Below are 14,828 nucleotides of genomic sequence, written 5' to 3'. Positions count from 1 at the left end.
GATTCCCAAAAAAGGTCATCTGCTCTGTTAAATGACTCATCTGTCCAGGCATTTATATCCATTTTAATAAAGTTTTGAGTTGATAATTATGCAGTATTGGATTATTTTTCAGGATGCAAGACATTCAGCAGAAGGAGAAATATATACCAAACTGAACCAAAAAATTGATGAATTTATTCAGCTTGCCGATTATGATTGGACAATGTCTGAGCCTGATGGAAGAGCCAGTGGATACTTAATGGACCTCATTAATTTCTTAAGAAGCACATTTCAAGTTTTTACTCACTTGCCTGTAAGTATACAAAACAGACTTTGTTTTCAAATGACTAGGGTTTTATTTTCTTTAAATTTTAACTCTTTCTGATTTGGAAAGAAAATATATTTGAAGTAAATACTTTAGCAGGGTAGCTATGATTTCATATTGTTTAAATTTTAACTGATGCATTATTCAGTGTAGGTTATATATATATCATGATTAACAAGGATTCTAAAATATTGGTGACATATTTTACTTTCAAATAACAAAATAAAATACAACATCTCTAAGCTTTTTTAAAAAACCTAAACTACTAAAGTTTCATACTGTTTTTTAGATTTTAAGAGGTCACTTCAGGCCAGATTTTCAAATAAAAGTTGAACCTCTCTAGGCCAGCATAAATTTACCTAGCCAGATGTCCATTTATCATGGGTGTGTCATGGGTGTGTCCATTTATCATGGGTATATCCAATTTTCCCACGGTCCAATAAGGTTTGTTTACAGCCACCAGTGGACGTATTGGTAATGCTGCTAGACAATATTGACCTCCTGTGGTTCAACAAATTATCTGTTTCAGCATTGGTGAGGTCTCGAGGGTGCCAGGTTAGAGCGGTTCAAGCTATATCTATTTTATTTATGCCTGCAAATTCTGTGGACAAGTCCACTGACCGACAGAATGAAAAACTGATTCAACCCATGTATATTGTGCATGTGAGTTTGAACAGCATCTAAAATTTTAAACCCAAAGTTCTGTTTGAACTAAAATTTAAAAAGTAACTCCAAGGAAATCAGTGGAATTACTTCCCGTTTATACCGGTGCCACGTTAGAATTTGGCCCAAAACACCTACCCTTCATGGATTCATTATATTGTGCTTCAGCTTGTTCCCTGCTCCTGCTGTTTGATGTGTGATTGTTTTACCCATATTTAGTGCCTCTGAATGGCTATACATTCTTTAATAAATATATTTCATATTAGTCAAGATTTTCTGGGTTAGACATTAAATCAAAAAAATAATTTAATCTATGCATATTATAGTACTGTATAATTACAGTAGATAAAAGGAATTTGAAATTTTTTTGCTTTTCTCTGAAGCATCATTTGTAGAGGAGACAAGATATTAGAACTTTTGGAAAAGGGACAGATTTGATATTCCAAATCTTATATTAAAGTAGCTTTGATTTTCCTCTGTCTTTGTTTTTTCCCCACTCTTAAAGTATTGCTTTTTGGCACGTAAGATTAATATCTGTTTGAAATACAAGGGATATGGAACATTTCTAATCTTCTTTTGGGGACTATGCCTCATTAGTCATAACTGATGTATGGTTTCTGGTCGTTTGCACTCATGGTGGGGTGCTACATTTCAGTTCCTTGCAAGAAGTTGCTTCTCTGTGCCAAGATGGTAGCAATGAATGGGAAAGAAGCAGTTATTTCACTTAACAATTGTATAAAAAGAATGGAAAGGATATTAATGTATATTTTAGGGCATAACCTAACCTCTAGCTGAGATCAGGAAGAAACTTCACCTGATAAACAGGTTATTCTATAATTCCCTACTTTGAGATTCTTGCATTTGATATTGGCCATTGTACTAGACAGGCTACTGAACGAGATGGACTACCAGTTTGATCCAGTATTACAGTTCCAATCAAATATAAAATAAAATATCGTTTTTTCTTATTCTTGGTACCTCTAATAGAATAACCTATGACACATTGGCTTGATCTGGTTGATTCATTGATTTGTGAACAAGTCAACAAAATGTGGAAAACTGTTCCATAAACCTCTGTATGTAAATATTAGTATGTGAGAGTTGTACAAAAATGGTGTAGTATTTAATGCTTTTCTTTACCATTGGTATCAGAGTTTGATTTGTAATAGTAGAAAATATTTGTTCTAAAAAGGATGTTTATAATAAAGGTATTTTCAACTGACAAGCCCACAAAACTGCCTCGTTTTCATAATCTAACAAGATAATAAAACATAAATAAAGCTAATCATAGAGATTTTGATGTCTTAAGCAAAGCTAGATTGCAATATGCCATATATAAAATTTTGGATGGGATAATTTTAGAAAGAATGAATTTTCATTAACAAAATAAAAGCATCATCATTTTACTTTAAGAAATATTGGCACCTTATTGCATTGGTAGTAGAAATATTATAGATATTCAGACATACCATATTAATAGTTCTATTTGTAGCCAAACACAATAGAACAAAGTCTTGCTCCTTGGATTGTGGGCATGGTGAGGGAAAGAAGAAGGTACAGGAAACTTCCTTATCCTCCACTGCTTATGTATCCACATAACAACAAGGCAGAATATAATTCAGGTGTTTGCTAGCCTGGAGGCATGGTCACCATGATCCTATGATCTCTCCATAGCCTGATTCAGACGTGATGTGAAGTTCAGCCTGTTGGGAGATGGTTAGACTCCATCTGCTCGTGACTATGCTTTGGTATGTGTATGCACTGCAGAATGTGTCACATTGTGATTCCTGGGAATCTGATATTAGAACCTATTTCATTTTTGGTAAAATCTAATGACTTCTGTGAGCACATGTGCCATGCTTGCATATGGACATATACTTAAATGTGTCTGCATTGATGGGAGCATTGCTTTAAAAAAATGGAATATAATATGTAAAAATTTGTTTTTACGGAGTTATACTATTTCATGTTTGAATGTAGTAATTACAAAACCGGCTCACTATGAGCTAAGTTACTACATCTAGGTACTGCATTGTAAAGGTACGAGGCTTTGCTTTCATAGCAATTGTGGCATAACTGGGATGTCTTTCTAGTTCTGTTTCTCCTTAAAGTTCTCATAGGTGTACAGTACTTTAGCAACAATGTTAGCATAAAAGGCTTAAAAAGGAAAATGTTTTTATATTTGTTATTCCATCCAATTACCATTAATAGTAAAAATTTTGAAAAATTAAATTACTTCTGGAACAGAGACTTTATTTAGCCTTGCATTGTCCTATAGCATTCAGTAAGTATTGCTTGAAGAAATAGATTAATAATTTATTGATAATCATGTGCTTTGTAGATGGGATGCTAAATGTATACAATGAAAATATTTTAGGAAACCATTTAAGTTTTGTTTTAAATATTTAATAAATATATAATTACTTATTATAGTTAAGACTTTCTAGAAGATCAACTCAGAAAACATTATTTGTGGAATATGTTGCTTTGGATTTTTATTTTGACATACAACTCACTCCCACTGAAAAATACAAAGTTCATATGCAGTCCCCTTATTTCAGTTTATTCACCTTTTTGTTTCTCTTTGCACAATAATAGTTTTAAATTTGCTGATACCTTTTTTCCTTACATTTTCCAAGGAATTTTTACTTTCTTTGAATTTTAGAAAATGTATCAGTTTGATCTAGCAAAATATTTTTGTCTTCTGTGAGTGTTAATGAAATCAAAATTTTATATAGCAAATGATGCCTTCTTAAATCTAGATATTTTCATTCATGTAAACTATGACAAAATAATTCTAGTAATTAATAATTAAGTACCAAGACCCATAAATAAAAAGTTTTCTGAAGAGTTTTTTTCCCTTTTGCTGATGCCAGAATTTCTTCTGATGTTGATAGTACTTTTTAACTTTTTGTTTTGATTGCCTTACTGGTTTCCTTCTCAGAATAACAACAATGACCATGCAGCTATGTCGGTAAGTAGATGCAAGATGAAGAAAAAGCATGTAAATTAAAAAACTATGAACTGCCTGCAGGCTTATTGTTTCAAAATTTAATCACTTAAAAAAACTCCTCACCCGCATAAATCCTTCCATTTACTTTGATGACTCACTGGGTACCTTGTTGTGTGGCTGCATGCAAGAGAGATGTTAATTACTAACATAGGTCTTTCCTACTTTGGGACTGACGGAGCCCTAAAAGCCTTGCAGAAACATGATAGGGTGTGCATTGCATCACAAATGAGATAATTCAGAGGAGACTTTAAGACCTTTTGGAAGTGAGGTCAGGTGTCAAAATGCAGCTGTGGGATGTGCATACAGAATAAGTTTAAAATGGAGAAACAGTGGCACAGAATAAAGAATTGGTGAAGTTCTATATCCCTTTTGGTGCACATGCCATCTGGAGTTGAAGGAATGTGTGCACTCAAATGTTTTTGTGTAAAAAGATGATGGATTGCATGTAGGGATTCGTCCATGCCCTGGTTATTTTCAGGTCATCAAGTTTTTTAAAAAACTGTTTACTTTGATCCACCACAGACTATTACCATGATACTGAATAATGAAAATTAATAAACTGATATTGGAGTTGTTAGCAATTGTTTTAGAAAATGGAATTGCAGAATTGACTTTTGATTTTATTTTATGTACATGAAGAGTTTTGATTTCTCGTATCCAGTTTGGTTTTATTTGATTGCATTGGGCTCAGATGTTTAAAAACAGAAGATTTTGTAAGGCATTTATTATGTATGATTTTGAAGTAAATGTTAAAATATTATTTTGTAAGTTAAATACATATTTAATATCTTTATTTTAATTGGAAAATATATTTGAAATAGAGTGTGATGCTGGTTATTTTGTTTTGGCTGAATCTAGCAAAAGTTTTGCTACTGAGTATCCCAAGAATTTCTTCTGTCCTTCTGCCATGGTATATATTTTTTACAGAACATAAATGTAAAAAGATGTGTAGAAAATGCACTACTGAAATTATAAAATATGATGTGCTTTTAGTAAAATAGAAATGAAAACACATATATTAAGCTTAGGGATTATGTCAAAGTTTTGTGAGATCAAAATTATTCCCTTTAAATTTTTTCCTATAGTTTTTAAGGTCAGGATTCCTCAGCATCTCATTCAGAAACAGTCCGTTCAGTGGTGAGATATTTAAAACTCCATCATAGTGTCTATGTGTATATAGTAGTTCACAGCTTTATATCTGGTGCAGCCAAACTGTTGGATTATATTTTAATAACATGTCACTCCTGGAACTGACTGTCAAAAGCAAGTTGGAGGAGTCCTGATCTCCTAAATTGAAGGGGAGAAGAGCTAACCTTTCAAAGTAATTTTGAAGGCAGGGGAGTGCATAAACCTGGATAGTGTCCCTTAAAGTGTTGATTCTTTTCATAAGTGGAAAGGAATTTTTGTTGAATGTGTATGAAGTTATATTTTTTCCTCCACTCTCCCTTACCTTTTTTACTCAAATCTGTTTAGGATTATTTTCATTTTATTAATTTCAGTGTTTAGCATTCATCCCAAGTTTACTGTATTTTATGCAGTTAAAACTAATACTTGATGGATTGCCAGTATTCACCAAACCTCTTTTAATAACAGTCACCAACCAAACATCCCACCATATCCCATCAGTCTGCCTTCCCCAAAACCAAAAATGTGGACTTTGAAGAATGTTCAGAAAGTAGACTCAGACCCAGATTCCTCATGAAAACTGCTCTACCAGCAGCCTTCTCTATTGTGTTTTGAGACAGTTGATGTTTGAGTATCTCTACTCAAAGTCACAGCCTTGAACTCCACCCAAAAATATATTGGTGGGCAGTGTGGATACTGGAACACTGGCAGTAATGTGCATCCTCTGTGAAATGTAACCTTAAATAAACAGGCAGTCATATTCTGCACTGCCTTCAGTTTTCAAATGAGCTTAGTTTATAGCCCAGATGCAATACATTACAGTAATTTAATCTGCAGCTGATAAAGGCATGCGTACCTGTAGCAAGATCTGCTTCCAAAGGGCACTTCTTGCAAGTCACATCTGGAAAAATTAACTTTTGACCAAAACTCTTAACTCAGTATGCAAGATTAGCCTGGAATCTTAACAGGACAAATACCTGCCTTTAATCAGAGATGCTTATATTAATTGATAATGCTTCAGCTGCTTCCCTCCACACCACTCACATTATGTCTGTCTTGTCTAGGTTGAGCCTTATCCATAGGAGAGGGCATCAGCATCATGTTGAATGCACCATTGCCTTTGTCCCCTCTCACTTAACTTCTTAACCATCTCATAACACACACAAACTTAATTTATCTCACTCTTAATGGCTTTGAAATTATTTCTGTAGCAGAGGTCTCACAGCAGCTTCCTTAAAAATAGCCAGCATGTCACCCACTACCCCTAGAGAAACATTAACAATCTTCACCAGCAAAGATGCTCTAGCACTTCCATGCATCACCAGTGAGAAAAGACATGGGTCTGATTTGGTGCCTGCTGGCTAACACTTACAAAGAAAGCTTGATACATGTTGCCTTGAGATACTTTCCTGATCCCACAGTGGTAAAGAGCTCACTCCATATTTGAACAATTTGTTTTCTTCAAAGTAACTTGAAAATTCTTCACAGCAAAAAAAGACTCTACTGTTTACTTAAGTGGCAGAAGTCCAAATAACCAGACTGTCAGCCACTCGGAAGACTCCCCAGGAAAGTCTTTGCATGTTGTTTTGGAGGTGAAGACAAGTTTCTTAACTTTCTGCACAGTCATTGCTGTTGTTTGTTATTTGTGTTATGGCAGCACCTTCATGCCCCAGTCATGAACTAGACTCTCATTTTCATAACAAGGAAGCAGCCCCTTCCTGAAAACATTCCATGGCATAAGACTTTAAAAATAAAACTGGAAACTGGTCAAGTCATCTCCCTTGTCATTTAACAGGTTGTAGGTTATCTGTAAGCTGCAGTAACCCAAGAGGATAAAGACAGCACAGTGGGGACTTAGGTGCCACTATGCAGAGAGCAGAAGATAAAAATTAATTAAACCATTATTCCTATTTCCTTCTTTACTTCCTCATCGTGGATTTTTCTCTTAGCATCTGCTAGAAGGGGTGCTTGTGAGGTGCCTCCTCCTTCTAAATTCTGAGGCCTCTGTAGTATTCCCAGGGCTTCACATTCTAGTCATGACTGACCATGACCCTCCTGAACCATCAATATGTTGAACATTTTATATGGAATATTTTCTATTAATGTTGCTGGTGTAGATGTCTCTAGACAACTATGAATTCTGACCTCACACGTGGAAAATATCCACCCTAAAATTAGATTTGATTGTCTTGTCTGTGAATCCCAGGATGGGGTTAACGTGGGGGCAAGAATTAGCATACAGATTGTTTCGCTGCACATATTCTGTGATGTGGAGTTGCTGAGACCTATCAACCATGGGGACTTCAAATGTTCAAACAGATAACGATTCTTCTGAATCAACTTGGGATTTCATGGCTGACAGTCACCATCTTTACTGGCCGTGTTACGCATGGAAATGAGCATACTGAGTCTGGTCTGGGATTAAATTGAATGGAGTTAACTTTTACATTTTTTGTCATGATTAGACCATTATAATTTTCATTTGAAATTAGGCACTTTCTCCTGTTTGGGCAAGAGATCTGTCATGATGGTCTACCCTCCAAAATTGATGGAACTGATGAGTTTCCAGAAGATCTTCAAGAAAATACTCTGAAACTAATTGACTGTGTGAATACTCAGAAATATTCTCGTTTTTGAAGAGAAGAAATAAAATGTCTTAAAAACCACAGATTATTATGAATTATTTGTATTAAATTAGTGCCTAAAATTGGAAATCCCAGCTAATGGGCCTTGTGCTATGCCATGGAAAAGAGATCCCCTGCTCTGAAAAGCTTGCAATCTAAATTAAAAAAACACAGATAAAGTACAAGAAAAAGGAAGTGTAATTATCCCAGGTAATCCATAGAAGACTAGCTTGTTCAGCAGAAAGTTGCTGTACATTGGAAGAATCCCATTTCCTTTTCCTACACAGGAAACCACAGACAGACTTATAGCTGAAATTCCATGGTGTAGTCCACAGTGCTGGACTCTTGGTTCTTCTTTCATCTACATTCCAAAACCTACCTTCTCTTTCAATGGCAAAAAATATTCAGTCAGCTCCAATTAACATAAAAAATTAATGGCCATATTTAAATTGTGAACTCTTTTCATGGAAACAATCTCTTACTTCAGTGAATCATCTATCATACATTTAGGTGCTATCAATTTATTGTTATGTAGCAGTGAGGGAATACAAGCCTCAGCAGATCATGCAAACCAGCTGTGCCCAGGACTCACTAATCTGGAGTCACAAAAGTGTTCTGATAAGGGCATATTCTTCAGCTGTACATATGAGAGGATTGGATTAGGCAGAGAGTTTGTGTAAATCAGCTTCCCACTATGTTGAAGGAGCTCAGCATGTCTACCACCATCAATACTCTTTGCTGCTGGGGTTGAAGAAATACTAAGGCCATGTCTACACTAGGAAGTTATTTCAAATATACTAAATTCAATGAATGAACTCCCTAATTAACAAATTTCAACTCCTATGTCCTCACTATGGGGAAACATCGACATTAGTCTGAGGCAGGCTCCATTAATGTGGACGCGCTATCTCAGACTCAGAGCCCCAGGAAGCACTCTTTGGAGTTGTGGAAGGCCTCCTGGGGACCAATTAGTTCAAATTAGTGGCACCAGAATATTCTTACTAATGTTATTTTGGATTTACTAGTTTGGAATTAGCATTATTCCTTGTGAAAAGCAGGAGTACAGAGTTCGAATTCCATGGCCTCTTATTTGGAATAACCGGCATGGTAGTATGCACTCTCTGCTTTCAGATTTGATGTTGAAGGGGGATATTTTGGACTAAGGTCCTAGTGTAGATTGGGCCTATGTGATTTGCAATGGACCAGGATCAGGTCTTTTAACTAAAGATATGGTTGGTTTTGCAGCTGTTCAGCCCTTGTCGTCTTTGAAGCGCCTGCTGCCACTGCTTTGCAGAAGCTACTAGGATTGGCCTTTTGAGTTTACTTTATGCCAGAAGAAATATTAAGGAAGATTAAATATTCCATATAAGCTTAATTGTTGTGGTTTATAATGCTGTTATACCTATAAAAACGTAGGTCTTCATCCTACCAAATAATATACATGTAGTTTCATTATATGAATGGGATTTCTTCTGTGAATAAGAGATGCAGACTTGGTTCTGAATTTGGAAAGTTCAGGCTATATTATAGCTTAAGTGCTGAGAAAGTTAAATTTGGAAACAATAGTGAATAATACCTGTTTCACAAGATGGGAATTTTTATCTAATACCATATAGTTGAGTTTTTTCAACAGATATGCATGTATTTTGTTAGTTCAAAGTTAGACTCTTTACTGTTTTAGGGGAAACTAATTGCTAAAAAAAAAGAATTACAAATTATTTCTCTGCATGAATATTTATTTTGATCACCCTGTTGGGGAGGAGGAATGACATTAATAGTAATGAAATTATGTATTTTTAAAATTCTCCAAGTGTTTTAAAAGAGGAAGTTTAATCAGTTTATCAAAAGTTGGATTTTGCTAGTGCAATTTTTAAACAAAACTATTAATTTAATGTGACTACTGAAACACTAAAACTGCAAGAAAACTAAAATATATAACATGTTTAAAATTTCTTAATATCTTTTAGTATTGTTAAATTAATTTTGAAGCTTAACTTTTTAGATTTAACAGACAAGTTTTCTTATTTTCTTTTTCACTGGGGGATGGTACTTTGTGTTTTATTGTTCTTGTGATTGGCAGTGAAAGCCTTATTTCACAGCTTGCAGTGAGGAACTATTGGGTAAAGGGTGGTGGTGCTCCACAAGCTATAGTCAAAAGCTGTCAATCAAAAGCCCACATAGGCTACTTAGAGAATGGGTTTTCTTACTGACTTCTCCAAATGTCGCCTCATGCTGTCTTTGATTGGCACTGCCTGGCAGGGAGGATGGATGAATCTGTCACCGGCTGGTTAATTGTGTTGCCGGTCTTAGCCTGACATCAGGTCTTTGACTCTTAAGTGGCTCAATACAAAACAAATTAGCAGATTGTAGTCATATTTCTCATTCTATATGCTTTGACTTTGTTGAATGCAGTCCATAAATCATATTGACTGACACCCTAGTGAATGATGAAAGCTGCTTTTGAGACAGCTAGCAGGGATGTAGAAAGCAGTACCGTGAAGGTGCCATGGAAGGATGCATATGGCTGACCCTTTGGGAATTTCCTAGGAGCCAAATGTCTCTTTACTGCAATTGTTCTTAAGAGAAAAGCTTTTGGGTACTACAGAAAGGATTTAATATGTCAGCAGATTCTTTTTACAAGCTCCTTTGAAATATAAGAAGTTTGTCTAAAGGTTTTCTCTTTTTCCGAACTTGTATTTCAGCAAAATGTAAAGGGTGGGTAAAAGTAGTTGCCTTTAAAAATTCTTAGCAGGTGTTTTTCGCTTATAGAATAAGGTCCTTGTTTCCTGAAATTTGCATTGGTGAAGTAAAAGAATATGCTTAGTAGCTAGTGGCAATTATAACTCATGTGAAGATGAGACAGTAGTAATTTCTTAGCAGTGTGCTAGAGCAGAATTCAATAAAAAGTTGAATTTCTGCATATCAGATATGTTTATTTAATGTAATTGCTTGACAGAGTAATTTCAAAAAACCCAAAACATACAAATGCTAAATATTAAGAATGCTTTAAAAGTAACTGAATTAGTTTTATTCTGTAGTAATACATTACGATAATATTCATTGACCTCAAGTTTCCTTTTTAAAACATCCATTTTGAAAACTTTTGAAAATAGGGATGAGAAATTGTTACATGATATAAAGTGGAATATAAATACAGTCAGACCTTATTTGTCAATTATGAATATGAAATTATGTTTCACATTTTCTAAAAAAAATTACTTGAATTTTCATTTTATCTTCAATGAATAAATGTTATAGCTCAATGCATTTTGAATTTGGAAATACTGAGTATTGCAAAGTAAATCTATAAAGGAGTTTAAAGTAGTTTAGTATGGGTAATAACTCAAATTCTTGTGAGACACAGACAAGAAAAACTAAGGCTAAATCAATTAAACTTACCGACATTTACAAAAACCTAGTGATCTCACTGAATAGTTATAAATTGTGTACAGTAAACGCCTCACCATATTACTCCTTGACTGTACCATGAGAACAATAAGCCTGTAGTTCATGTGCATAGTGAGAAGTAATTCAAATATTAGGATGTTTGCATTTTGTCATTCAAAATAAGCATTAAATGCACATATATTGATACTTATTTTTAAACATCCAAAGAATTATTTCACATCATGTATTTCTGTATTGTAATCCTTATTGTGTGCTCCAGTACTATTGATATATGCCAGTTTATTTACAACAGTTAAGTTCAGAGGTTTGGTCCAAAAGGTAAAATGGAATCTTTTTGTTTATAAGATACACAATATGTTTGCATATAAAATTAATTGAATGTTAAAATTTTTCTTGACAACCTATTAATCTGCTTATAGTGTTATTACATTATAGTGGCAGCATAAATAGGACATGGAGCTGATTTGATGGAGCAGTACATTAAACTGAAATGCACTAGTTGTTCCATTAAATCAAAATGACATTTCCATTAAATATCTCAAACCTACTACATTGTAATTAAATGAATTGTGTCCCATTGGTTACCCTCCTCCCTTCTCACCCCCCATTCATATTGATGTTGTTTTGCTTGGGGAATAGAGCTGCATGTCTCCCAATGTAATTACTGTTGGATTTGGGAGACTTTTAAGCATGCTGTTCTTGCATTGTTTGTTACATTCCTTGTTGGCAGATCATCTGTTTCGATCAAATGTGTTATTTGCTCTTGCTTTACTTTTTTAAAGCTTTCAACTAAGAAGTTGACATCTCACTTTAGATAGGAAGCTCCTTACTGGTCAAGGTGACTGAATACTAAAGAGATATTAGTGAAAGTTGTTTAAAGTTCCAGTATGACATCAGAACAGAGTATATAATGTAATACCCATGAGCAAAAAGCTGGAAAAGCTCAAAAGTGATAAATTGTATTATGTATATATTGTTTTGATAAATTCAATGATAACAGTAAATTTATGTGAAAGCAAGGCAAAATATTCAGGGCCAGATTTTGCTCTCTGATATACATATGAATACAACTCCCATTGACATGAATAAGTTGTACTTACATAACTAAGGGCAAAATCTGTGTCTTTATCCTTTAGAAAATAATCTTTATTATTTTTGGCCTATAATTGAAATTATAATAATAATTGAAAAGGTAAAGTTGTTAATGCATGAGCCATGTTATGAAATAAATTTATCATTAACAGCAATCATCACATTAAAACATGTTTATTTAAAAGTACAATAAACCACAAGTATAATGAAGCATAACATTACAATTTAACACACACAATCAGTGTTTTAAAAATATTGCAACATTATGGGTAAAAGATGGCCCTAATCAGGTAGTCATAATGAATAATTGTTTTGAAAATCTGAGAGGTAGCCAAGTTAGTCTGTAACTAAAAAATAAAAATAAAAAACAATGGCCCTGTAGCATCTTAAAGACTAACCAAAAAATATATTGATAGTATCATGAGCACAACCACTTCTTCAAATGATAAATATGGAACAAGAAGCACAGAAGTTGAATTATAAAGCAGAAAAAGCAGGGAGAGGGAGAAGGGGAAAAACTATCAAAGTGTTCATGCTAAATGAAGCTAATAGAGTAGGCTGTAAGTGCCTGATACTTAGCTTTTGATGTCATTTGGGTGTTGAATGTAACAGCCCTTCCAGTTCATGTCTTTGTTCAAGCCATGGAGATAGTATCACATTTGCATATGAAGGCTAGTTCCACAGCCTTTCTCTCTAGTTGATTCCTGAAATTATTTTGTAAGAGAATAGCCACCAATAAATCCATTAGTGAGTAGCCGAGCAAGTTAAAATGTTCCCCAACAGGTCTTGTGTGTTACCATTTTGAATATCTGATTTGTGTCCATTAATCTTTTGTCATAGAGACTGTCCAGTTTGCCCAATACACATGGCAGAGGGGCGTTGCTGGCACTTGATGGCATATATCATGTTAGTGGATGTGCAGTTGTATGAGCCTCTGAAGTGGTGGCTTATGTGGTTAGGTCCTATGATGATGTCGCTTGTGTAGATGGAGTTGCTACTAGAGTTTATTGCAAGGGTGGGTTCCTGGGTGAGTATGTTTGAGCTGTGCTGTATGGTTGCTGGAAATAATTTGTTTCAAGTTCGGGGGTTGTCTGTAGGTGAGGATTGGCCTGTCCCCCAAGGCCTGTGAGAATGAGGGATAGTTTTCCAGGATAGGTTGTAGATTGTTAATGGTGCGCTGGAGGGATGTAAGCTGGGGGCTGTAGGTGATGACTAGTGGTCTTCTGTAATTTTGTTTGTTGGGCCTATCTTGAAGAAGCTGATGCCTGGAGCACTTGTCTAGCTCTGTCAGTCTGTTTTTTCACTTCCCCGGGTGGGTATTTAAGTTTTAAGAATGCCTGATAGAGATCCTGTAGGTGTTTGTCTCTGTCTGTAGCACAGCTATGGGCACCCTTGTGGCCCCACAATATGCCGTCATCTTTATGGCTGACCTCGAACGTTTCCGCAGCACTCACCCTCTACCACTCTTACTCTACTTACACTACATTGACGACTTCATCATCATATGCACCCATGGGAAGGAAACCCTTGAATAATTCCACAGGGATTTCAGCAGCTTCCACCCCACCATCAGCCTTAGTCTGGACCAGTCCACACAAGAGATCCACTTCCTTGACAGTATAGTATAGTTAAATGATGGCCACATTTCCACTACCTTATACCAGAAACTATTGACAGTTATACTTACCTACATACCTCGAGCTTTCATCCAGGACACATTACCCAATCAATTGTTTACAGCCAGGCCTTAAGATACACCGGATTTGCTCCTATCCCACAGACAGAGGCAAAAACCTACCAGATATCTATCAGGCATTCTTATTTCAGGAATCAACTAGAGAGAGTGTCTTCAGAACTAGCCTTCATATGCAAATTTGACACTCTCTCTCATGGCTTGAACAAAGACATGAACTGGATGGGCTGTTGCATTCAACACCCAAATGACATTAAAAGCTAAGTATCAAGCACTTACTGCCTACTCTATTCACTTCATTTAGCCACGGACACTTTGATAGTTTTTTCTCCCTCTCCCCTTTTTTTTGCTTTAGAATTCAACGTCTGTACCTCTTGCTCCATATTTGTCATCTGAAGAAGTGGGCTATGTCCACAAAAGCTTATGATACTATCAATATATTTTTTGGTTAATCTTTAAGGTACTACACGACCATTGTTGTTTTTTAAATTATTTTGAAATTTCCTCTTACTTGGTTATCCATCTGCAGCACAACTTTTGTATTTTATGCTTTTAAATTAACATATTTTATAAAATATTTTAGCATGTTCAGTGTCAAATTTGTACTTTGTTTTATTAATCTCTAGTAATGGGAAATAATTTCTTTTGATGGATTCTTTAAAAATTGTAATGAAAAAGTAAATAACTGGATTTGTGATTAGAACATTTTTGTTTTGTATATCAGAAGGCTATTATTCATTTCGTAAGTAGTTTATTTCCAGGGACCATTATTTGAACTGTCAAATACTTAAAATATAGACAGGCTTGACGTTCAAAAGCAGCAGACTTTTGAGCTCCAAATCAACAGTTTAAGATTTTTATAATAATGAACTATCATGGTAAAATACCCAGGTAAAAGCAAATGTT

The 14,828-nt window shown here is 35.0% G+C and overlaps 1 protein-coding gene across 6 annotated transcripts in view; it reads left to right on the top strand.

Moving 5' to 3' along the window:
• EXOC6 (exocyst complex component 6) overlaps positions 1 to 14,828 on the top strand; it is a 212,935-nt gene that overhangs the window by 134,492 nt on the left and 63,615 nt on the right. For 4 of the 6 annotated variants that reach the window (XM_025179786.2, XM_075935162.1, XM_075935163.1 and 1 more), the window contains 2 exons: positions 113 to 292; positions 3,912 to 3,941. In XM_025179786.2, the coding sequence (XP_025035571.1) occupies positions 113 to 292; positions 3,912 to 3,941 (210 nt within the window). The remainder of the gene's footprint in view (positions 1 to 112; positions 293 to 3,911; positions 3,942 to 14,828) is intronic. The other 2 variants (XM_006113178.4, XM_006113179.4) reach the window with 1 other exon arrangement.

The sequence above is a fragment of the Pelodiscus sinensis genome, chromosome 8 (genome assembly GCF_049634645.1).
Source record: "Pelodiscus sinensis isolate JC-2024 chromosome 8, ASM4963464v1, whole genome shotgun sequence".
Taxonomy (NCBI): Eukaryota; Metazoa; Chordata; order Testudines; family Trionychidae; genus Pelodiscus; species Pelodiscus sinensis.
The sequence above is the reverse complement of the archived record's forward strand: the minus strand, read 5'-3'. Positions and strand labels throughout refer to the sequence as shown.